Raw genomic sequence first — 26514 nt, 5'->3', positions numbered from 1 at the left:
GGGCGGGATATAAATGTTGTAATAAATAAATAATATCGAGATTTGGCTTCCATTTGCAGTAATAAATCTACTGGAGGTCCAAATAAGCAAATCTTCAATTTACAAACAAACTATGCATATCAATTAAAAGAGAAGTCTTTTTAGTTATTTTGAGAACAAATGGTATAATTTTTCAGTTTAGCATTTTCTGCCATTTCTAAATGTCAACTACTAAGATTGTTCAGTTGAGAAGACAAAAAGTTGGTTTTTAAAATTCCAGTTTTCTGTATATCAGAAGACGATGTGACATGTTTTTGTGCTCATCTACTTGTATTATGTAACACTTTATATTCATGGAAGAGACATTTTAGTTGGAAGAGGTGAGGAATTTTTTTAAAAACAAAAAACAGGCAATCAATATTGACATCAGATCTTTATATGCAAACAGAAGCCATACGTTTTCAGAAGAACTTATTTAATCCATCATCTATGCAGAGCTTTTTGACCACAAACTGAAGAGAGAGTTAGGCAGTTATTTGGGCATGGACAGTGAGATTCTATAACCACTTCTTGCTTTAATCAAATATCAATTAGTCAGCATGGCAAAATTAATTATACATCATAATTATTTTTAATTTCTAGAGTTGGAGTAAACTAGAAAAAGTAGATACTGTATCTGGGCTATAGCTTTCCAGTTACATTATGAAGTGATTTGTGTAGACTACACATGTGTAATGATACACTCAGATCTCTAGAATTCAGGAACAAAAAACAATTAAAAACTGAAAGCAAATTATAAAGAGTTCACATGATTTCTTCAATCCAAAATCCCTTTACAATCAATCTAGTAATGTCTATTTGTTTCACCAGCAGCCATTCATGTGCATAGTTATCCACAAATAAACTCCACTGAATTCAATGAACTTGAGTTTTCTGCTGAACTCAAATCTGTTTCTTGTGTTTGAGACCTCAAGTAATAATGATGAATAAATTATGTGAGTATATCCCAGTATCCCCCAATAAAAATTCAAAAAAATTATGGAAGAGAGGCATCCTTTTCCCTGAGACATTTCTCCTGTCATTTTGTTTTCCTAAATAGCCAAATACTCAAATCTGAAAAGTATTATTTACAAGTCTACAAAATTATTAATATGTGCTTGATTATTTATCAAAGTAGTAAATAGAGATAGAACGCAGCATTGCTTTGATATATAGTCCCAGACTGTAAGAGTAATTTATTATCAGATTCTGATTAATAACAGCAGTTACTGTGTTACACTGATTTGACAATATCCAATGCCTGTGTGCTTTATGGTATACAGTAGCTATTTCAACATTTCAAGTTCAATAGGTATTCAAGTTGAATAGGTTTCACCCTAGTTTATGGAATTAATATTTCCAGTTCTGCCCATAAATCCATAAAGGAATATCCTGGCTATTAAACTACTAAGTTTTCAAATTAAAACAGCCTCTTCCTAGATTATTACTTTTTTTCACATTGTATCGTCTTCCTTGTTTTTGCTATTTCATCCCTATACCTTGAATTACAGAAGTAACAATAACTATTTAAAATTTCTCTAAACTTTGCTTCATATCTCTGTGTATGTATGTGTGCTTGTGCCTTTAAGTAACTTCTTAATCTTTTTAGGAAATGAATAGTTGCAGATGTTTTACCAGTTCTTTTCTCTACCAATACAGAAACATGCTGTCACTGTATTTGTGTCCTTATGAATTATGGACACTATGGATTATGAACAAAGATGTGGATTCATATTCATATTGGGCCAGGCTTTAGCACAGCAGGTTAATCACCAAACCAATAAATTTTGCCAATCGGAAGGTTGAGAGCTTGATGCCTGGGTCAGGGTGAGCTCCTGATCTTTAGTGCAGCTTCTGCCTACCTAACAGTTCAAATACAAATGTGAGTGGTAAATAGGAACCGCATTAAAGTGAGGAGGTACTTACAGTAGGATCGGCATTTGATCAAAAAAAGGAGGAAATTTATGAACAAAGAAAGCTTTTTGGCAGGGAGATTGAGGGACAGCACCCACTGGTGGCCCAAACCGAGCACAGCCTCCAAAAATGCTGAAAGATGGGAAAGCCTATATATAACTCTATCTGTTGTCTGTGTTGTCATTGTTATAATGTGTTCTATGAACCACCCTGAGTCCTCTTTGGGGTGGAATATAAATACTGTAAATAAATAAATAAATAAATAAATAAATATTTACATTAGCCCAGGCAGACTGGTGTCTGTGATTATTTTCTAATAAGAATATAATTACAACAAAACTTGATCTGGACCCTATTCTCCAGTTATGACATCAAAAATGTACACTATATTAGAAGATCCTAAACCTTTTACAGTAGTCTCGCTTATCCAACCTTCACTTATCCAACGTTCTGTATTATCCAACGCAGTCTGCCTTTTAATAGTCAATGTTTTTATAGTCAATGTTTTCAATATATTGCGATGTTTTGGTGCTAAATTAATAAAGACAGTAATTACTACATAACGTTACCGTATATTGAACTGCTTTTCTGTCAATTTGTTGAAAAACATGTTTTGGTGCTTAATTTGTAAAATCATACCATACTTTGACATTTAATAGGTTTTTCCTTAATCGCTCCTTATTATCCAACATTTTCGCTTATCCAACGTTCTGCCAGCCCGTTTATGTTGGATAAGCGAGACTCTACTGTATATGTAAATTTAAACACAGACTAGTGTTTAGATTAAGGCTGTGTTGATTGTTTCATAGGCTTCATTGCGTAAAAACTATGAAATGGAGGTTTCTAGAGCTTTGCTCTTCCATTCTTCATCCAAAGGTAAAACAGTTTTATAAAAACAAATAAACAGAAATGGAGCTATTTGTTTGAAGCTGAATCAAACCTCCTACTCCCTTTTTGGAGGAAAAGCAGTTAATTTTTTAAAAAAACAAAAACCGGAGCATCAAAGGCAGATTTTTTTCATAGTGTAATAGTTGCACCCCCCCCCCCTTTATTTAAAAAAAGTAACAAAAAGTGTGACTTTTATGCATCTGCTTCCAGAAGAGTAGTCATGTTATTAAAATGTTTAATGTGGATTAAAATGTTTTTATCTTTATACTATGTTGTTTTGTTGTTCATCACCTTGGTGATTAAAATCAAATAAAATAATCTTTGTGGTTTTACAATGCATTCCTAAGATGACAATATATGAGCATCCTTCCATTTACCCTGTGGGGCAAAACAGCACTCAGGAGAAACCCACCCACTGTTACTGATTTCACATGAAAAGTGTAAATAAGTTTAAAAGAAGCCTCCATTACTACATTTTACTTACATTGGTCCCAATCCTTGGACGTCTTTGCTAATCCACCACATAAAATGAAGAACTGCTTAAGAAATGACTGAGATGTGGGAGTTTAAGATAACTCCTCTTGTAAATTAACCATAAGTGGATCAGGAAAAATAAAAGTGGCTATATTATCTATGGAGAGGATATGTCAATTCTTAAGGATCTGGCAGAAGTGATGTATTGACATTTTATATACATCAAAAATCCATGAGACAAAATTTATTAACAACAGATTTACTTTTCTTTAAACGTCAAAATAATATGAGAAATATATACAAGATTAGGATCATAACAGTAATGAAGGCTGTTTTACGGAGCTTCACGAAGCTAAGTCTTAATCTCAAGAACCTTACCACATCTGCTAAAAGATGTATTGGAATCAAGTCAACTGAGGTGCACAGACTTTTAAAGTCTTTGCTTCTGCTGCATTTGTCTCTTCTCTGACTGTCTTCTTATGACTGAAGAAAAATCATTTAAAAAAAAAAGAATATTTAAACAGCACATTCCCTTAAATTATTGATCTTGTTCAAGCATCACTAACATTTCACAACACAAGAAAGTGTATACATATTGTTCTAATATTGTTCTACAATTTTCTACATTAAAATTTATTCTTATCCTCTTTCAACCCTATTCAAAACAATTACCCTGAAAAATTGCTTTGTATTTTCTTGTTACATTACTGTGTAAATTACTAACTTCATCTTATTTTAAGGCATTTAAAAATTAATTTTGCTGATACTATTAGTAGGCTAAGAGAAAAAGCAGAACAAAATATATTGGATTGCAATCACTTATCTATTTATTTCACAATAACAGTTACCAATCTTTGGCTCATGATACTGCTTCAACTGAAGAACAGCAGCCTGTAATTTTTCCCCTTGCGCATCACATTGGCCCTCACAAAAGCTGACAAACCAAACAGCATTTCTTCATTTAGTTGTAATTTCCCATGTCATCCTAAGCACAGAACTATGGGATACATCTAAAACTGCTCAAGATGATTTTTTCATGTGCAGTGAGCCTTTCCCTCTCAGTCCCTCTGCAATGCAAAATTTACTTTAGGGATTCCCAAACTATTCACAGAAGACAAGGGGAGGTTGAAGGTAATCTGCCATCAGTAGGTGCTATTCCAAGAGTAGAAACAGGCTATTGGTTTCACCTTCAGATTATCAGCTTTGAATCAAGCCTTGTTATCAAATACACCTGAAACTGCAGTTTAATATATTTGCATGTTTGACACTATCCATAGTTTCTCAAGTTCAAAACAAAGGCAAACTATAGTTTATTGAAGACTAACCAGTATGTCTGCTGCACAAGGAGAAACATAAGAGAAGCATGCGCAAGAGGATGGCTTGTTTTCACCTTGGCTAAGATATCATGATACAAAATACCCATCTGTGTACATCTACTTAATACCAACACTTAGAATGTTACCTTGAATGGGCTAGGAATCCTCCTCTTGTTTTTTGTGTCATCTGCCATACTTTTCTGAAGACTCTCTCCTTTCTGAAGACAGTTTCTGAGATTTCTCAAAAATGTTGATTCCTAAGATCTGAGCTACCGTGTCAAGCTCACATTTTTTCTCTTCTGCAGCATTGACTTTGATTTCCAAGTCAGCAACCTCCACCTGAATACAGTTTCGCTTGTGGACCACTTCAATGAACAACGGGTCTTTCCTTTTAGATTTCTTCCGGGACATCTTGTCTGCACCAGTCAAAGTGACAGAACAGGAAGCACAAGAAAAATGTATTAAGACATAAAAACGTTTTAAATAATTTAAATTGTTAGATAACAACCTATCAGGCCCAAATGCCAGAAACTGTGTGTGCATTACTGACAAAAGCTTCCTGTTGGGATATCTGATGAATCCTATTTTCTTCCCCATTAAAAAAAAATTCTGTAATGCCTAGGGCAGGCAATACATAAAAATATTACAATGTAACAACATTTGAAAAATGTTCTGTTCCTGGTTTGAAAGTGTTATTTCCTGTTTAATTGTACAACATTTACTTTTAAAGTAGTTGTTATACTCCAGAAAGTTTGTTTTTGTGGTTGTCACAAACTACATTAAATTGGTTGAGACTCTTGAGATTTTCACTGAAATACTATAGCAAAATGTGCTGCAGGATGTCACACAAAAATAAAGTTTTTGCAGTTTAATAAACATTTTCCATGTTTTTATGGTAGAACCAATTAGGAAATGACATTTATATCCCAGGAACAAAAATGTGTTAGATATGTAATGTAATCCAAGTTCTTCTAGTACATTGTGCAATAGCAAGCATCATTATCAATGAGAATAGAATTGTAAAAATGAAAGGAGGCACTACCTTTTAGTCTTGAAAGCCTGACCAACTCAATTCTCAAATAAAATAGTTGCTTTTGCTGAGCTTCTTGTTCACCCTTCAACTGTTCTATTTCCTGTTTAACCTGAAAAGGTTGTGAAAAAAACAGCAGAATGAAACTAAATCTTTTCACTGACCATATCAAAACATTGCAAAAGCCACTGTGGTTAACTTCATGTGTGTCCTCCTGATCATAAAGTGTCACTGATTTCTTATAAGTTCACTAACATTACATAGCATTTCTGTCATAAAATGTGTGGTGATGTCTAAGAAACTTGTTGGGATATTCTAATAAATAAGAGAGTCAAACAAAGAGAGACAAAGACCATACAATAGAATAAAGCATGCTTGAGAGTATAATAATAATAATAATAATAATAATAATAATAATAATAATAATAATAATAATAATAATAATTTATTCTTGTACCCCGCCCCATCTCCCCGAAGGGACTCAAAAGAATAGGGTGAAGCAGATGTAAAACTGTGTTAGACTGTGGCCATAATTTACTATACTGTAATAAAATGTGGGGCTTTAATTCCTTTGTGTCCCAGCTTTTCCCTGATAGCAGGATCCAAGGCAGTTTAGAAAAAATTGAACACATATATTTAAAGCAATGATGAGGCCATAAAGAAAGATACATAAATTATTATTAAAAAGCAAGTAAATTACCCATAAAATTAAATGCATGTAAAACTCTATAATTTTTTTCCTAAAAATCAGCAAAATAGAACAATACAAAAACCCATATGGTTCAAAGGATTAATAGATTTTTGTGGCCGATATACTGCCTATGTAGGCTCCAGACCACTTTTGCAGCCCCGTCTCTTGAAGTTCCTTCAGCCACGAAAAACCGAGTCAATAGCCAACCATTATTCTTTTTGTAAGCCCCCCTCCCCAAACAATAATTCTTTATTTTTGAAAGGTACACAACACACACCCCACCCCCATTCAGCCTTTTACAAAATCTGACATAAACTCCTAACCACTTCACTTGTTTCAGGGGCTGTTGGGACCCATATTGTGGTAGATCCTAGAAGCAGAAACTATCAGGGGTCCCCAAAAAGACACTTGGTATTCACGCTGACTCCTGGATTCTGCAGACTCCAGATCATGAACGTTATTGCACTTTAAAAACCTCTGCACCCTATCTTCTCCTTCTGCCTCCCTGCTGTAGTTAAACAAACACCCTGTTACTGTTTCTCTGCCAAGAGCCCTTGGCGGCAAATGCTTTATTTTTGTTCCAAACTTAACAATTTACAGTTACTTACAGAGGCGATCGTGGCAAAAGAGAAAGATCAAGCACATAGTCTGTCCTTATATATCATTGCCTTTCTCTGATTATCTCTGGTGACACCTTCAGATATTGAATCCATCTGACATGTCGTCCTTTGTCCAGCCCTTTCATGTACTAAGTAATTTAACTCCTCAGTTACCATTTCTATCTGGCATATGTCTTTGGAATGATTTTCCTGGCCTATAACTCCACTAATAATTAATAAAAACATGGCCCCAGACTTCCAGATCTTGTTCATCCCTGGTTTAACAAAGGATGTTTAACACTGATGTTTTTGTTTTGTTACTCAAAATCATGATTATATCGCTTTTTTCCAAATTTGAAATTCAAGGTGACTTGCACAAGGTAAAACAGATAAAGCAAAACATTTACATTGTACAAAAGCTATAAATATAATAAAAGTTAAAAATACAGATTTAAAATGGCCAAAATAATTTTACACTATTCTAAATCATCTGTGCATGAGGTTTATATAAAACCAACTAGGTCCCCAAAGCTTTAGCAAATACCTTTTTCACTTGGTGTTAGAAAGACAAAAGCACTGGTGCCAATCAGACCTCCAAGGGAAGGCTATTCTCTAACTGTTGTCACAACAAAGAACTCTCTGCTATGAACATGTTGATGATCAACAATTCTTAACTAAGTAATCAGTTTTGCACCACTTGGTAGGTAGTATTACATGGAAGAGCAAACACACTATATATTAAAATACCAAAGTGCTTTGTAGTATGAAGGAACAATGAGACAATCAATTAATTCATTTCTCACTGGAAACAACTCCATTGCTCTATTATACTGAAAGAGGGGGAAAGACTGAAAAACAAACATAGCTATAAAAAATTTGTCTACAGACTCAAACTCTCAAAACTCTCACCTTTTGCCTCTGAGAAATCCGATTTTGTTCATCAGATAGTCTTTCTTTGGCAGATTTGAGTGCAAGTGGAGACAAATGAGAGGGCAATTTGGAGTTTGGAGCAGTATCAGGGATTTCCTCATGAACAGAGTCATTAAACTCACTACACAGAACCTCTTTGTCTGCGGAAATTTCCTCAATTGCCTTGAGCTTGGGTTGTGAATAATACGCTGGCATCATTGCTGTATGATATGCATGCAGGGCTGAAAGAGCAGGATCACCCTGCTGAGCATACATGGGCCAGCCAGGAGCTCCATAAGTCACATATGGTCCATATGGAATAAAGCCAGGAGGAATTGTGGGAACTGTATAGTTTTGTGGTAACTGGGCTGCACCAAATGGTGTGAAGTATGGAAAGCTGTACCAAGATAATGAAGTGAAAGGAGACAAATTAGGAAGACAAGTTATAGCTGATGGGAGTGCAGGTTTTGTGCCAAAAGAATTATCTTGTCCTACAGTTTTCCTTTTATTGTCATCAGATATATCTTTAGATGGCGAGGAAGAACCAGGAGAGAGAGAGTATTTTCGCACTGGCTCTGGAGAATCAGTGTCACTTCTACTTTGATGCTTCTTCCGGGATTTTGATTTATGAGAAGCTACCATATGGCGATCAGGTGAACGAGATGTGTTTTTCCCATGGAGTCGTTCCTGAGTGCGGGCGGCAAGTTTACCAATTTCATCTACTCCAATATCAAGTCCAATGGTTTTGAGCAAGTCATGGATCTTCTCATATTCTGGCTGGGACTTTTCTGAAGTGTCTGTTTTTACATAAGAACCAGGAAGAGACAAAGAGGTTACTTTTTGCTTCATAGTTTCTTCTTCCACAGCCAGTGTTATCTTTTGAGCACAGCAAGAGTTAATGTGAGAATCATTCTTATGACCATAATCATAAACAATTTTCTCTTTATCTTCATTGTGTCTTCTTTTTTCTTGAGCACTGGTAGAATCTGTCATTGTGCCCAAAATGCATGAAAAGCCATTCCCATCCTGGCTGGCTCTTTCATGAGGGAGCAAGAAATCACTCTGTTGATCAGCAGGCTCGAAAGTTGACTCACAATCCTTGTTCTGTTTCAAAAAATTATCAGAATTCTGTTGGTATCGAGAATGTGGTTGCCGATCATGCACAGGGATGTCAGATTTGTTGCTAGCAGCTGATTCTATACCTGAACATGTACTGAATTCTTTGAGGAAATTTTCTGCATCCAATGAATTATCAGTGCTGCAAGGCTAGGGCAAAAGAAAAGGATTAGTAAGAAACGGGTTCTCTTACATTGCTGCTACAAAAACATCAATCTAAAAATTTTTAAAAAATGTTGTTTGTTATTATACTCAGCCCTCCACATTTGCAGTTTTGATCTTTTTGGATTTTAGTATTCATATATATGATTAAACTGTTTTCTCTAGGACTCTTTAGGGCCTCCAGTGTAATTCTATTTATAGCTTCCAATGGACATCAATCACTGCACCAAAATGCTGAAAATATCTGCTCTCTGATTTTATTTTATGCATATGACAAAGATCTTCCAGCTGTTTTTATTGAATTTTGAAAATGCATATGATCGTATTACTTTGAGTTGCTGTTCCTGAATCAGTACAGTATATGGTTTGAGTCTTGACAAAACAATGAATCTGCATTTGGCTCTGGAAGCCCACTAAGTGATTTTTAAAAAGGTCCACTTGCTCATCCTGAAAGTAAGGCAGTGGCAACCCCCTTCTGAACAAATCTTGTCAAAATAAAATCCTGATAGGTTCACCTTAGAATCGAAAGATATTAGAAATTGTTTGATTTGCTGACTTTGTTATTTACAAACACAAAATTGGTGGTGTAAAACTATATATAAACAAACAAATTGCATCTTTCTATAGGATGACTTTGTCACTTCCAAAGATTTCTAGAGGACAGAATTGGTCAAGAATTTTGATACTCCAGCTGCACCCCTTCCTTGAATCTGAGGACCTGAAGATAGCAGTGCACACTGGTAACCTCAAGGTTGGACTTCTGCAGTGCGCTTTACATTGGGCTACCTTTGTACCAAGTTTGGAAACTCCAGCTGGTTCAAAATACAGCAGCTAGATTGGTCACAAGAAGATCCAGGAGTGAGCATATTACAGCTATTAAAGTCACTCCCCTGGTTATTGATATTAAAGTCACTCCACTGGTTGCCAATTCATTTCTGGGCAAAGTACAGTGTTGGTTTTGATCTTTAGTGTCTTACATGGTTTGAGTCCAGGATTGCCTTCTCCCATACAATCCCATACAATCCACTCCCATACAATCCCATACAATCCGCTCCAAACACTTAGGTCATCTGGGGGGCGTCTACTCTAGCCTGCCAGAACCCGACTGGCAACTATCATCCAGAGGATCTTTTCATTGGCTACCCCAAGACTGTGGAACGAACTGCTAGAAGAGTTCCAAAGCTAAATCAGCTGTTGGAATCTAAGACACAATTGAAAACTCAGCTCTTCTGACAGGCCTACTGGGTCAATTTTAAGTTGTGAATTTTAATCTACATTTTATCAGTGGATTTTAACTCTGTGTATCTTGTAGTATTTTACCTCTTGTTTAAATGATGTTGTGTCCCACCTCAAGCCACAGGAAGAGGCAGGTAATACATTCATTATTATTATTATTATTTAATTTTCAAGTATGTAAAAATGTCTTCATGATGATAACTATGAATATACTAATGATGATAATTAAAACCAAATCAATTTCATATCAGTGACGTTCTGAATATATTTGTTGATTAACAGAAATTAAGCCAGATATTGTGGTTCAAGTTTAAACTGGAAACAAAACTTCAACCAAGAAGGAAAAGAACACACTACAAACCTGCACAGAGGAATCCCCCACACGTTTCTTCAAAATTGATTTTTTTGGTATCTGTGGCACTTCATCAGGTGTATAAATGCGATGAGATTCAGAAGGCCAAACTGGCTTAGCTTGCCCAGGAAGCCTGTAGCTATTGCCAGGGAGTTCTTGAGTCAAATTTCTGTGCACCTCTTCTCTTTTTCGCTTATCAAGTTTGAGTTCATGGAAATCTACTGGGCTTGGGCTTCTACTAAAATTTTGTTTACAATATTTCTGTATTCCTGGTACGAAATCATTTTGGTCTACAGTCCCATCAAGCAGTCTATCATTTCTATCATAATTAAGGTGTTTATGTTCCTGCCTTCTATCTTTTGATGAATTTGAGGATTCTTTGAGTGGGTCACCATTCAAATCAGTTTCTTGTTGCCGATACAGATGTGCTAGATGGTTATATTTTACCACATAATCTGACTGGCGGTAGTCCCCATCATGACTAAAACGATGGTCTTCATCCAAGGGATATGGATTAAGACTTTTAGGAAGTGAAAAATGTCTGCTAGATGCTGCATCATGAGCCAGGTTATCCCTGATGAGAGAGATACACAAGTTACAATGTGAGGATCTTGATATATAATCTCCTGAATACAGATTTGCCTGAAGAGGTCTGACTATTATGAACACTTCTTATTCTGAACCCACCTTAGCTAGTATAATTCCCCACAATGTTGTTCTCAAGGAAATTGAATACTTTTTTCTTAATATGAATGTCTGCTCTTGGAGGCTCAGAGAAGCAATCCACCCAGTTGTCTATCATAATCATGTGATGGGAAAAAATCATGCAACTCAGAAGATCTTAACTGATGAGTCTTTATTTCCTGCTGCCAGTTTCTCAAACTGCCATGCAAATGAATTGGAAAATTAAGCAGTCAAAGGAAAAACAGCCCTTACAACAATTATGCAGAGAAAGCAACAGCTAAACCCTAGGAAGATAAACTATAAACTGGAGAAGTGATGGAGACACCACCCTGGGATTACATAGATTGTTTTCTAAACAACAAAAGGGACATTCACTTTAAGTATAACTAATGTTCCATTTTTTGAGTGGTGCATGATGGGCAGTCCACGTGCAAACTGATGGATGAAGCCCATATTTAGGTAGAAAGAAAGACAAGAAGTCGAACACCCATGCTTGTATATTGTTAACTGCATTTGATTTAAAATTGAATAAAACATTTTAAAATGGTCTTATATATATCTGGAGATAGAGAGACACCTAGACATTAATAGTGTCTGTACAATCTTTGGACAGGCTCAACATCATTTCTACAAGGCAGAGGCAACCTGGATATTGCGGCAGATAGAAAGTCTAGTGTCAGAGGAAGGAGTCATGAGGTTGTTGATTGCTGTTGGATTTCCAAGAACTACAAGTTATGCGGTTAAAACTATTTGCACTGTCTGAGCTTATGCTTTCTTCACATCCTTGACTCTTGTCAGTAGAATAAGTGAACAAAGCAGGCATTGACAATTCTTTGGTCACATATGTGTTTAGAGAGTGGGCATCAATCTGATATGAAGAACCACGACAACTTGTTCTCTATTTTCCTATCCAGATTAGCATTTGCATGAAGTGCTCATGACTCAGGCTCCAAGCTTCTAGCTGGATAATACTACTGTTGAAATAGCCTACCTATACACTGAAATTGCCTTGTACAATCTGAGCCAAAATAGATTGAACTGTACTCTTTCCAGAAGAGGAGGTGGGCTGCCTTCCTGAAATGGGATGTGGAGACTTGTTTGTAAACGTATTAAATTACATAGCATTGTTTTCTGTTCTGATGGGGATGTTTTTCTCCTAGATTACAGCAAGCAGTACTAAATAAATCACCTGGAGTTCCTGCCAATTTATATAATGGCTGGATTTTGTAGCTCATGCAGTGAGTTCCATAACCCACCAATTTTTCACTTGCAGTTAATATCATTTGGTACATATTCTCAACAAGGGAGTTCCTTTTTATGGATCAAGTCAGGGAAAGACATGAGCTAGAACAGAATTTGCAGTGGGAGGGGTCCATTGAAAAGTTTACCAAGTCTGTGGTTCTCTTGGTTGATGTGACTGTCACAAGGAAAAGCACCTTAATAGACTAGATCTGAAACAGCAGTCAGTTTTTAACAGTTCAGACAAGGATATGGAAGTGTTGAGCTACCACTGACAAGCAAAGTCCCTCTTTAAAACTACTTTACATAAAGGAGGAAAGAAACAGGATGGCTCTGGTAGGATGATAAAATGAAGGCGGCAATTTTGCAGCTGTAAGATGTTTGAGACCTAGGACAAGGTTTGCTAGTAAGAAATCTAGAACCACTTTCACTCCTGCTGATGTCCTCCAAGCTCATTTGAGGAAAGCTTATGAAATATAGGATATTTATTTAGTTATTTGTTTATTGGATTTATTGATCACATTTATATCCTACCTTCTTTCCAGAATGCAAAGTTTGCCTGGAAACTAAACTAAAGGTGTGTTGATCACTTTCTCTGAATAACCTGCTCTTAGATAGGACTGCCATTCTGACTGAGAAGGTTGGATAGAGCTGGATTTTGAGATGGTTTTTGGGTTATAAATGCAACCGGCATGATTGTAACTCTTTCCTACCTGAACTTCCTGAGCTCTCTAGAGATAAAGGGGGGTTGGTGGTAAGAAATATAGTCAGTCTAGTGTCCAGATCATGTGGAGAGCATGCTGGGCTTCTGCTCTGAGGGAATGGGACTTGGGGAGTTTGTGGTTTGTGTCCGGTGCAAAGGTTAACATGTAGGTGGCCAAAGTGCGCTTGAATTTGAAAGTTTATCAGATCCAGGCTCCATTCCCATAGATCCATTGGTGTGGCAGCTTCCAAGTTCAGGATGTCTTGAATGTGTTTTGCTGCAAAGGATAGAACAATAGTCCCCAAAAAGGTCAGTGGGTTTCAGTGTAAATTGAGAGGATAAGGTCTTATCCCTGTGTATGATCACATCTGTCCTTTTGAGTGCTTGTTGAAAGTGTAGGAGACAGGCTGACAACATGAAGCTCTAGCCGACTGATGCTGTATGTCTGGTCTGCTTAATTCCACCACCACCTCCCGCTGAGGTGCCTTTGAAATGATCCTCCCTCCCACAGCACTTTTCAAAAGCCTCTCAGTCCAAGAGACATGCATTTGTGATTATGGCCTCCCTTGAAGGGTCTTGGAAGCATTCCTTGGATGCTTCTACACTGAGATTTGTAATTTGGTGAAGTACTAGCACATTTTGATAAGAGAAAGCTAAAAACCTTGTAAAACTATAACTTTCATGATTACATACTATTGAACTATGATAGAGGTGTCAAACACCATTAATTCTAGTTTAGATGCAGTACTAGAGAAATAATGGTTTGTTCACTAGAGGACAAATGTCTCTGATGTCCCCAGTTAACTGATTTTTTTTAAAAAAGTTTTTATTGCTTTTCAAATGTTGTTTTACAGGTAAAGCGAGGAAAACAATTCTGTGGGGAATAAGGTTGGGTAAAGTGATGGTAAGTGGTGGGTAAAGAGAGTATGGGAAAAAAGGGGGAGGAAAAAAAAGGATGACTTCCTTTTGACCTCCTGCAGAGTTATGTTTTCGTAGTTTCCAGCGTCTGCTTCAGTGTCCAGTTGACCTTATTCATAATCATTGTTCTTCATACTTCAGATAAATCAATTGTAAATGTGTTTCCATTCTTATGAATAAAATCTTTAAAGCTTGACCAATCTGTTTTTATTTTTACGTCTCTTAACTTCTGTGATAAAATGTCCATTTGTATCAACAATTTCAGTATCCATTCATTTATGGAGGGTATCTTATTTTGCTTCCATACCTTGGCAAGGACTATCCTAGCAGCTGTGCCCATTAAGAAAAACATTTTATCCTGATTTTTGTTCATTTTTTGGTTTGTTATGCCTAATAAGTACATTTCGGACTTTAGTGGGAATATTTGTTGTAGTATTTTTGAGTTGTGTCATGTACCTCATTCCAATATTTTTTAACTTTTTTGCATTTCCACCACTGATGGAAAAAGTCCCTATCTCTTTATCACATTTCCAACATTTGTTGGAGGCCTGTTTACAAAATTTGGCTATTTTATCTGGCGTATAATAGCACCTAAATAACATTTTATACCAATTCTCTCTTATCTCAGAGGCTGTCATGAATTTCAGTTTTTTACACCATATTTCTTCTCACTGACTTAGATTTATATTATTTCCTAAATCTCTAGCCCACTTCACCTGGCAGTTCTTAACCTGCTCTTCCTCCGTTGCCCATTGCAGCAATATCTGGTATAATATCTTAATAACTTTTCCCCCCTTTGCATGATTAACTCCCATGGACCTACTGTTTGCTCAAAACCTACTTTGGCGTCTTCTTTATAGCACTGTAATATTTGATAGTATTGGAACCACAATGTCTTTGGGTATTCCTGCTTAATTTCTTCTTGTGTTTTTATGATCATTTCATTTTGATCTGTTTTTTTGAGGATATGTTGATAGGTAAGCCAATTTTCCGTTAACTGAATTTTGATGTGGTAATGTGTTGTTATGGAAGTTTCCCCCTGGAGAGGAAGCAATGTGCCCTTTTCCTGTGTCTCTAAGGACACCTATATAAACTAGATTCTGGATTAAGATAAGATTAATGTTTTGTTTTTTGACTGCAAATCTATGGTTCTGGAGAACTGCCATGGTGATCTCCAGGGCTTGTTGACACCCCCTCCAAAGTGTGTGAAGTTTTAGGAGGATATCGTCCAAGTACAGTGCTGCAGTTTCAGGTGGGCCACTGAGACAATTATGACTATGTTGAATATTTTATGTGCCAAAGCTAATCCAAAAAGCTTTGAAAGTGGGCATCATGATAGCAAAAATAAAGGTACTGCACAATGATGAATAGACACCAACATAAAAATAAGCTTCCAAAAATATATTGAGGGAGTCTTCTGGGAAAATATGTTCTTGGGAGTATGCTGAAGCATCTGAACTTCAAATATTTGTTGACAAATTTGAAATCCAGAACCAAGCGAACCCTGTTCACTTTTTATACTACTATGAAGAGGACAAAGTATACCCACTTCACTCTTTCATTAGGAGAACTAGTTCTATGGCTCTTGTCTCAAAGATAAAGGAATTGAGCCTACATATTGCTAATGTTCTTGGAAGGATTTTTGGAGATTGGCAACCTTACCACCAACATTGCTTATCAATATATTGCATTTAAAACTGTACTGGGAATGTTGCTATTGAACATGCAAATCTATTTCCTCAATCAAGTATGTTAGACAAAGGATTCTGTAATTATAACAAGAGAAGATGTACTGCAGAAAGGAACCTTTGGGACTATATGTAAGTTACAAATTGTCACCTACTGTCTTATTTTAAACAGATTGTGCTGTTTATTGGGTAGTATCAAACTTTTAATTAAAAATGATATTGTTTAAACATGGCTGCAAAGCTATACACACAGAAGACAAGCTAAAGTAACACTTTCTATTTAATTTTAAAATATACCAACTTGCACAAAGTTGATGACTGCAGGCAGTATACCATAGATGGCATGAAGATATAGTTTAATTAATAGACACTTACAGTAACTTGTATGATTTTTACTAGTCCTGTGCTTATATTTTTATAATTCTGTCAAAACTAATGTCACTGGGGGATTTTACCTTAAAGGCTATTCCACATACTTCACAAGAGTTATGCACTTCAACTGAGAATACCAACCTAAATTTAAAGAGCAGAGCCGAGCTAAACAACTTTACCATAAAACATAATATTCTTGGAATATTGTGTCCCACATATTTTCTGTATCATTACATAGCAACGTTGTAAGTACCATACCTGTTAAAATCCCTCAGACTATCCACTGGTAAACCCAGTCTAGTAGAGGTCTTCACACTGTCTTTAAAGTGCTGATTTGGAGACCGCCGTCCTGGTGAATGAGAATGTCGGTCCAGAGAATGTCTCTGCAATAAATTAAAAGTCTGTCCTATTATAGCAGCAAATATGTTAATCAAGCAGCAAAACCCTCTCATAGACAACTGATATTATTTTGGAAGTAAGAAGGTAGCAACCTAATAAGCAGTAGAATTTCAAGACAACAGTAGTTTCAGAAACACAACATATAGCTATCCTGAAACAAGTTTACAATACTTGCTCATTTTTTGTGGTATAGAAACCTAATCCTATTTTTTCTATTTCTAATTCCAGGAATACAACTCTTTCATTAGAATCATAGAATCATAGAATAGTAGAGTTGGAAGAGACCACATGGGCCATCTAGTCCAACCCCCTGCTAAGAAGCAGGAAATCGCATTCAAAGCACCCCCGACAGATGGCCATCCAGCCTCTGCTTAAAAGCCTCCAAGGAAGGAGCCTCCACCACGGCCCCGGGGAGAGAGTTCCACTGTCGAACAGCCCTCACTGTGAGGAAGTTCTTCCTGATGTTCAAGTGGAATCTCCTTTCCTGTAGTTTGAAGCCATTGTTCCGTGTCCTAGTCTGCAGGGCAGCAGAAAACAAGCTTGCTCCCTCTTCCCTATGACTTCCCTTCACGTATTTGTACATGGCTATCATGTCTCCTCTCAGCCTTCTCTTCTGCAGGCTAAACATGCCCAGCTCTTTAAGCCGCTCCTCATAGGGCTTGTTCTCCAGACCCTTAATCATTTTAGTCGCCCTCCTCTGGACGCTTTCCAGTTTGTCAACATCTCCCTTCAACTGTGGTGCCCAAAATTGGACACAGTATTCCAGGTGTGGTCTGACCAAAGCAGAATAGAGGGGGAGCATAACTTCCCTGGATCTAGACGCTATTCCCCTATTGATGCAGGCCAGAATCCCATTGGCTTTTTTAGCAGCCGCATCACATTGTTGGCTCATGTTTAACTTGTTGTCCACGAGGACTCCAAGGTCTTTTTCGCACACACTGCTGTCAAGCCAGGCGTCCCCCATTCTGTATCTTTGATTTCCATTTTTTCTGCCGAAGTGAAGTATCTTGCATTTGTCCCTGTTGAACTTCATTTTGTTAGTTTTGGCCCATCTCTCTAGTCTGTCAAGATCGTTTTGAATTCTGCTCCTGTCTTCTGGAGTGTTAGCTATCCCTCCCAGTTTTGTGTCGTCTGCAAACTTGATGGAGATATGTCTATATTAACCGGAACTGGGAAATTTGACCATATTATGTTTGGTCAGCATGAATTTTTAGTCTGTAGCTAGGTAAAAGTGTTGGTGTAAACTTTTAAGGATTTACACAATTTGGGACAGATATGTTCTTTTCTGCTTTAAAGACCATCTTTTCTTCTATATATTTACTTACTATGTACCTTAAGATCTTTATCAGCCATCTCTGAACTCCCTGCTTAGAACTCATTTGGATTTTGTATCTCTTTTATGAATGTAAACAATAGCCATGAATGAAATATTTTCACTTCCTAGAAAAAAGCATAGTATGTTTATGCCATGGGGTGACCTCTTTCCCTATCAGTGATACATTAATAGAATCAGAGTTGAAAGAAAACACAAGGGCCATCCAATCCAACCCTCTGCCATGCAGGAACACAAAACCAAACCTCCCCCAACAGATGAATATCCACTTATCCAGCATCGGTTTAAAAACCTGTAAAGAAAGTTCACTACATTCCACTGTCAAACAGCTCTTACTGTCAGGAAGCACATCCTAATATTTAGGTGGGATCTCTTTTTCTGTACAGGTAGTCCCAAAGTTGAATTGGTATGTAAGTCGGAACAGGTACATTTTTTAGAATAACTCCAGTCAAAAATATTTTTAGCATTTATTTATTTATTTATTTATATACTGCTCTTCTCCCCCAGAGGGACTCAGAGCGCTCTTAATAATGGCAGAATGCCACATATAATACAACATGTAGAAAAACCAAACATAAAACACAAATGTAAGCTGGTATCCAAATCAAATTAAAACAATTAAAACCATGTGACCATTACAAAAGGGGAAATTTCAAGCCCAAGTCAGAGCCAATCTGTGTTCGAATTAATATTAATCCATCAGGTCATATCAGATCATATCTTAGGGTGGGTCAAATGCTTGATCCCACAGCCAGGTCTTCAGCTGCTTCCTGAAAAATATAAGTGAGGGAGCTTCCCTAATCTCCCTTGGCAAGAAGTTCCACAGCTGCCAACCGCACCTGTGACGGTGGGGGGACCGAGAGCAGGGCTTCACTTTAAGATCTTAATCTGCGAGATGGCTCGTAGGGGGCGATACATTGAGAGGTAAGTTGGACCAGAGCTGTTTAAGGTTTTGAAGGTCAAAGCCAGCACTTTAAATTGTGCCCGGAAGCTAACAGCTTTGGATAGCATAGGGAAATGTGATGTTTGCTGTGATGTTTGTTTTGCTGTCTGTGCCCCTGTTCAAAAGATTTCACTACACTTTCTATCCCTGTGAGAACTGGATTTTGAAAAAATTGGCTTGCTGTGGAAATGAGGATTGGTGATAAAAGCTTCAGTGGAGACACCTTTTCCCCCAAGAAAACTCTTTCAGGTTTGAATTTCCCTTCCTAGGGGCAGATTTCTCTTACCTCCTGTTGTCTCACCCCTGTTCTTAAGTATGATTCTTATGTAAGTCGGATATTTGTAATAATATTTTGCCTATACAGTACACCAGAAAATAATTTTGTCGACGATGGTCCAGTTGTGGCCACTGAATCATCGGAAAGCAAACATGGAACTCTCTCAGAAACCCAGGTGTTGTTATTATTATTAAGGATAAGAGATGTTCAACCTGTTATAGATTATTATTATTACTATTATTACTATTGTTAAGGATTAGAGATGTTCGACCTGTTACAGATTATTGTTATTATTAGGGATAAGGGATGTTCAATCTTTATAGATTATTATTATTATTATTATTATTATTATTATTATTATTATTAGGGATAAGGGATGTTCGATTTGTTAAAGTAGATTACTGACATTGCTAGAGATATAATAATAATAATAAAATCTTTATTTATATTTTGTCTTTCTCCCACAAAGAGACCCAAAGCAGCTTCCAACATATTAAATACAGCACAAACCAACAGCAATTAAAACACATATAAAAACATATAAAACAATCAATATACATTAATGTGGAGTCTTGTCAGATCATATTGCATTTTGCTCCAGTCAATAAAAATTTAGCCTTCCTTCTCTCGTTGCTGCCAACTGCATTTGGGATGGTGGCAGAAGCAAGAGTAGGGTCTCCCCTGACTGGGCAGGTTGGTATGAGGAGATGCAGTTGGATAAGTAAGTTAGACCTGAACTGCTCAGGGCTTTAAAGGTCAAAAACAGCACCTTGAATCAGGCTCGGAAACAAATTGGCAGCCAATGAAGGTGCTGTAGCAGAGGAGTTGTGTGCTCCCTGGGTCCAGCATCTGAGATAAGAGATGCTCGACATGTTATAGATTATTATTATTATTATTATTGACACAACGACGTTGTATGACACAGCAAACAAGATAGATATGCTGGATTTCGTTTCACAAAATCACAAGTCGAACACTTCCCAAGTGTCTAGGACTGTGTGATGTATTTTCGGATGATGCGTGCAGATCCCAGTAAGGTGGCCTTTTGCAGTTGGCAGATCGTAATTTTGTCAATGTCTATTGTTTCCAAGTGCCGGCTGAGATCTTTTGGCACGGCACCCAGTGTGCCCATCACCACCGGGACCACCTGCACTGGTTTCTGCCAGAGTCTTTGAAGTTCAATCTTGAGGTCCTGATAGCGGCTGAGTTTTTCCTGTTGTTTTTCTTCAATGCGACTGTCACCTGGGATGGCAACATCAATGATCCAAACCTTGTTCTTTTCCACAACTGTGATGTCTGGTGTGTTGTGTTCCAGAACTTTGTCAGTCTGGATTCGGAAGTCCCACAGTATCTTTGCGTGTTCATTTTCCACAACCTTTGCAGGTTTGTGATCCCACCAGTTCTTAACTGCAGGGAGGTGATACTTGAGGCATAGGTTCCAATGAATCATTTGGGCCACATAGTTGTGCCTCTGTTTGTAGTCTGTCTGTGCAATTTTCTTACAGCAGCTGAGGATATGATCAATGGTTTCATCGGTTTCCTTGCACAGTCTGCACTTTGGGTTATCAGCTGATTTTTCGATCTTGGCCTTGATTGCATTTGTTCTGATGGCTTGCTCCTGGGCTGCAAGGATCAGGCCTTCTGTCTCCTTCTTCAGGGTCCCATTCGTGAGCCAGAGCCAGGTCTTCTCTTTATCAGCTTTTCCTTCAATTTTGTCAAGGAACTTTCCATGCAGTGTTTTGTTGTGCCAGCTGGCAGCTCTAGTTTGTAGTGCGGTTTTCTTGTACTGGTTTTTTGTCTGCTGTGCTTTGAGGAGTTTCTGATTTTTGACTTCAATCAAAGCAGGTTCTTCACTTTGCTTGACATATTCTGCCAGGGCATGTTCTTCTTCTTTGACTGCTTGTTTTACTTGTAAGAGTCCTCTGCCCCCTGATCTTCTAGGCAGATACAGCCGGTCAACATCACTGCGAGGGTGCAGTGAATGATGAATGGTCATGAGTTTTCTTGTTTTTCTGTCCAAATTGTCCAGTTCCGCCTGTGTCCAATTTATAATGCCAGCAGTATATCTTATGACAGGTATGGCCCAGGTGTTTATGGCCTTGATGGTGTTGCCTCCATTGAGCTTGCTTTTGAGAATTTTTCTGACCCTTTGTGTGTATTCTTTACTGACCACAATCTTCACATGTTCATGCTTGATGTTGTCCAGCTGTAATATGCCCAGATATTTATAGGCCTCTGGCTGGTGACACTTTATTGTTTGGCCATTGGGCATATTGATGCCCTCACTTTCAATTATTTTTCCCTTCTTCAATGCCTTCTTCAATAATAATAATAATTATTATTATTATTATTATTATTATTATTATTATTATTATTATTAGGGATAAGGGATGTTTAACCTGTTATTGTACATTATTATTCTTATTATTACTGATATTATTAGGGAAAGAGATGTTCAACCTGCTATAGATGATGATAATGATTATTATTAGGGATATTAAGGATATTAACTAAACATGGACTTTACATGACCTGTACGAAGACTTATTGAGGATTCTGGATGAATGGATTCTAATCTTGGACATGCTTAAAATTTTATATAATGTGATTTTATTTTGTTATGGTATCTGTTTTATATAAATTGTTGTTTTGTAGATTGTTTTATATGAATTGTTGGTTTTACATTGTTTTTAGGCATTGGATTTTTGCCTATTTATTGTAAGCCGCTTTGAGTCCCCTCGGGGATAAAGGCGGGGTAAAAGTGATGTAAATAAATAAATATTATTTGGGACAATAGATGTACAACCAGTTATAGATTATTATTATTACTACTACTACTATTATTAGGGATAAGGAATGTTCAACCTGTTATAGATGATGATGATGATTACTATTGATGTTATTAGCAAGAGATGTTCAACCTGTTATAGGTTATTATTATTAGGGATATGGGATGTTCGACCTGTTACTGTAGATTATTATTATTATAATTATTATTGATTTTATTAGGGACAAGAGATGTTCAACCTGTAATAATTATAATTGGGGATAAGGAATGTTCGACCTGTCAGTGTAGATAATGATTATGATGATTATTATTGATATTATTTGGGACAAGAGATGTTCAACCAGTTATAGATGATGATTATTATTACAGTAGAGTCTCACTTATCCAACATTAACGGGCCGGCAGAATGTTGGATAAGTGAATATGTTGGATAATAAGGAGGCCTTAATGAAAAGCCTATTAAACATCAAATTAGGTTATGATTTTACAAATTAAGCACGAAAACATCATGTTATACAACAAATTTGACAGAAAAAGTAGTTCAATAAGCAGTAATGCTATGTAGTAATTAATGTATTTACAAATTTAGCACCAAAATATCACGATATATTGAAAACATTGACTACAAAAATGCGTTGGATAATCCAGAACGTTGGATAAGCGAGTGTTAGATAAGTGAGACTCTACTGTATTAGGGATAAGGAATGTTCGATCTGTCATTGTAAATGATGATGATGATGATTATTATTATTATTGATAGTATTAAGGACAAGAGATGTTCAACCAGTTATAGATTACTGTTATTATTATTATTATTAAGGATAAGGAATGTTCGACTTGTCATTGTAGATGATGATGATGATTGATATTATTAGGGGCAAGAGATGTTCAACTTGTTATAGATATTATTATTATTAGGGATGCTCGACCTGTTATAGTAGATGACAACGAGGATGATGGTGGTTATTATTATTGTTGTTAGGAATGATTTCGACGAGCCGCCTCCTCCTCCGTCTCCCGCGGCCTCCCTCCCCGGCCCCTCCGCGGAGAGCGTACCCTTCTGGCGCTGCGCGGGGCGGGCGAGTGGCGAGCGGGGCGACGGCGAGAGGAAGAGCGCGACCTCCTCCGACGCCGGTCCCGAGCGGAAGGAGAGACCGAGCGCCTCCGCCGCGACCTGGAGCGGGCACTTCGGGAGTCCCGAGTGCTGCTGCTGTTGCTGCCGCCGACTCGGTGCATGACGCCCTTTCGGCCAACCGGCCGCTCCTCCCCTCAGCCTGCTGCCTAGCCTGCGGCCTTGCGTACGCGAATATCACAGCGCCGGAAATGAGGTAATAGAGGGGCGGGGGGAGAGAATTCTCATTCGCCATCCTTTCAAAATGGCGGAGGCGGGGTTTGAAGTGGTATGCGCATGCGTGCTGCCCGTGTTGAAATATTCTTTTAAGGCCGATTAATAGACACTACTACAATTAATTCAGTTTGACACCACTTTAGCTATCACGGCTCAGTGTTGCTTATTTTCTTTTTTACGAGAAGTAGACCTAAGTCGCAGTTTGCTGTCTAATCAGCTGCACTTTATCTGTTATCTTGAGTTTACAACTTATAATGCGCACTTTAGTTTATCTATTACTGTAATCTCGCTGGTTTTAATTCTATGTTTTATTAAGTGTGTTTTTATTTCATAGGTTAATGTTTAGATTTTATAATTGGTGCATGTTTTTGTCTATTGAGGTATTGTATACTGTTATTGTTTTTATTTGATATTTCTGTGAGCCACCCCAAGTCCCCTTCGGGGGACATGGAGGCGGGATATAAATAAACTTATTATTATTAATCAGCAGCAACAAATATTGCTGAGAGTCACTGCAAGAGACAGACTGCACCTTCCCAACAAAGGATTTCCCCAGGCAGGAAGCAGCCAGGCTTTGAAGCTGCAAGGCTTTTCAATGCTGATCAAGGTAATTAATTGCAACAGTCACATTTACCTCAGGCAGACAAGAATTCTTTCTCCCACCCTGGACATTCCACAGATATATAAACCCCATTTGCCTAGCATCCAACAGACCTCACAACCTCTGAGGATGCCTGCCACAGATGTGGGCGAAACATCAGGAGAGAATGCTTCTGGAACATGACTGTACAGCCCAGAAAACTCACAACAACCCAAAGACTGGAATTGGTTGCATTTATGTGTCACTCAGGCCCCTTCCACACAGCTATATACAATCCACATTGAACTGCATTATATGGCAGTGTAGACTCAGGGCCCTTCCACACAGCTGTACAACCCAGAATATTGAGGTGGAAAATCCCACAATATCTGCTTTGAACTGTTGTTATCTGAGTCCACACTGCCATATATTCCAGTTCAAAGCAGATAATGTGAGATTTTATTCAACTGTGTGGAAGTGGGCTCAGATAACCCAGTTCAAAGCAGATATTGTGGATTTATCTACCTTGATATTCTGGGTTATATGGCTGTGTGGAAGAGCTCTCAGAGTAATAGCAATAATTTTATTTCTAAGGGCCCTTCCAGATAGGCCCTATATCCCTGGATCTGATCCCAGCTTTTCTATTATTATAATAGTAATAATAACTTTATTCTTATATCCTGTCCTATCTTCCCGAAGGGACTCAGGGCAGCTTACATGGGGACCAAGCCCAATGGAACAAAAAATAATATACAACACCATAAAATACACGCACACTGCAAAGCATAACCACATAAAAACATGTAAACCACCATTAAAAACATAAACATCAGCAACCGATACCAGTAGCCGAGCCCAGTAGATATGGTTAGAGCTAAAAGGCGGGCCAGGGCTTCTGCAATATACTCCAGGGACGGGGCTGGTGATAAAGTGCTGAGGCTAGATATTAAATAGGGCTTGAAAGGCCAAGTCAAAATGTTAAACTGAGTAGTGAAAGGCACATTGAAAGAGCCACATTTTCAGATCTTCCCGGACGGTGGACAGGATGGGCACTACTCTAGTTTCTCTGGGGAGGGAGTTCCAGAGCCGGGGGGTCACCACCGAGAAGGCCCTCTCCCTCATCCCCACCAACCACACTTGTGAAGGTTTGTGCAGGTTCAAAGCAAAAGATGCGATCGCAGGGATAGCCTGGACCCAAACCGTTTAGGGCTTTGTAGGTTATAACCAGCACCTTGAATATAGACTGAAAACTTATTGACAACCAGTGGAGCTGTTTTAATAGGGGGGCTGTCCACTCCCTATAATTTGCTGCAGTTAACAACCTGCCAGCCAACCGTTGTACCAATTGTAGTTTTTGGGCCATCTTCAATGGCAGACCCACATAGAGCGCATTACAGTAATCCAATCTGGAAATAACTAAGGCATGTACTACAGTGGCCAAGTCAGACTTCTCGAGGGACGGTCGCAGCTGGCGCACAAGTTTGAATTATGCAAAAGCCCTCCTGGCCACCGCTGACACCTGAGCATCAAGCATCAGCGCTGAGTCCAGGAAGATCCCCAAATTGCGGACCTGCGTCCTCAGGGGGAGTGTAACTCCATCAAGCACAGGTTGCCACCCAATACCCAATTAGCCTTGCGACTGACCAGGAGGACCTCTGTCTTGTCTGGATTAAGTTTCAGCTTGTTAGCTGAACCTTTATCCTAGATTATCTGGAAGTGCAGACTCATATAATCCCGTTTAAAGCAGAAAACCTGGGATCAGATTCTGGGATATAGAATTTATCTGGAAGGGCCGAATCCACTTCTCCTCGTGGCTTGAGGAGGGTTCTGTCGCTAAAAACATATTAATCTAAAAACATTCTACAAAATACACATATTAAAACATATTTCTACAAAAATTCATGTTGAAACACACTTTTTAGACATGCACAATTTTGTGACACAGGCGCCTTCCACACAGCTGAATAATATCCCACATTTTCTGCTTTGAACTGGAATATATGGCAGTGTGGACTCAGGCAACCCTTCAGTGGGGAGGTATTTAAATTGCTACCATAAGGAAATACCAGGAAAATGCCAGCAATCAAAAAAAAGAATAAAGTCTGTGAATAGGGTTCTTCAACATGGAGGATGGAGCAATAGTACCCACTTGTGACCAGAATCGAGCACAACCTCCAGGACGCCCAAGATGGGAAATGCCTATATACCTCTATCTGTACTATTGTGATGACTCATGGGCCTTGTAGTCCTGTTCCTAGTACTATTGTGACAGACGAAGAGGAAAACATGGGATTTTTGCCGGTTCAGCCAGAGCCGGAGTCTCCTCACCTGCAGGATGTTGATGTTTGTCCTCAAGAATTCAGCCAAACAGGCCTTGGGCAGAACTCCCCCCCGTTTCCCAGAAAAGAATCTTATTCCCGGGAAAGGGGAAACAGAGAGGCTCAGCGGAGGAGTTTACGCATTGCTGCCAGAAATCAAGCTGATTAGGCTTGCTTCCCTTGGGAAATTCTAAGGAGTCACACATCTGGATAGAGTTG

At 38.1% G+C, this 26514-nt stretch overlaps 1 protein-coding gene across 3 annotated transcripts; it reads right to left on the bottom strand.

The window, feature by feature from the left end:
* Positions 1 to 393: 393 nt before the first annotated feature.
* On the bottom strand, positions 394 to 23381 carry LOC103282643 (zinc finger protein 318). 3 transcript variants are annotated; one of them, XM_008125380.3, is made up of 7 exons: positions 23106 to 23380; positions 16568 to 16692; positions 10715 to 11279; positions 7840 to 9105; positions 5653 to 5752; positions 4757 to 5026; positions 394 to 3777 (listed from the first exon to the last, which is right to left on the bottom strand). In XM_008125380.3, exons 1-6 carry the CDS (start codon positions 23283 to 23285, stop codon positions 4794 to 4796), a joined length of 2469 nt encoding a protein of 822 aa, XP_008123587.1. In that variant the 5' UTR covers positions 23286 to 23380; the 3' UTR covers positions 394 to 3777; positions 4757 to 4793. The 3 variants fall into 3 exon arrangements, 2 of the variants coding, with proteins under 2 accessions (XP_008123587.1, XP_008123591.1); XR_010003918.1 differs by lacking the exon at positions 5653 to 5752 and having other exon boundaries at positions 23106 to 23381; XM_008125384.3 differs by lacking the exons at positions 394 to 3777; positions 5653 to 5752 and having other exon boundaries at positions 4099 to 5026; positions 23106 to 23381.
* Between the last annotated feature and the right edge of the window lie 3133 nt (positions 23382 to 26514).

The sequence above is a fragment of the Anolis carolinensis genome, chromosome 1 (genome assembly GCF_035594765.1).
Source record: "Anolis carolinensis isolate JA03-04 chromosome 1, rAnoCar3.1.pri, whole genome shotgun sequence".
Classification (NCBI taxonomy): Eukaryota; Metazoa; Chordata; class Lepidosauria; order Squamata; family Dactyloidae; genus Anolis; species Anolis carolinensis.
Note: the sequence above shows the minus strand (reverse complement) of the source record. Positions and strands in the feature narration are given on the sequence as shown.

Coding starts and splice junctions, on each gene's coding strand:
- LOC103282643 (XM_008125380.3), bottom strand. CDS start 23,285: ATGCACCGAGTCGGCGGCAGCAACAGCAGCAGCACTCGGGACTCCCGA. Junction 11,280..16,567: donor AGTCTGAGGGATTTTAACAG/GTATGGTACTTA, acceptor CTCTCTCATCAG/GGATAACCTGGCTCATGATG. Junction 5,027..5,652: donor CAGGCTTTCAAGACTAAAAG/GTAGTGCCTCCT, acceptor TGACTGGTGCAG/ACAAGATGTCCCGGAAGAAA.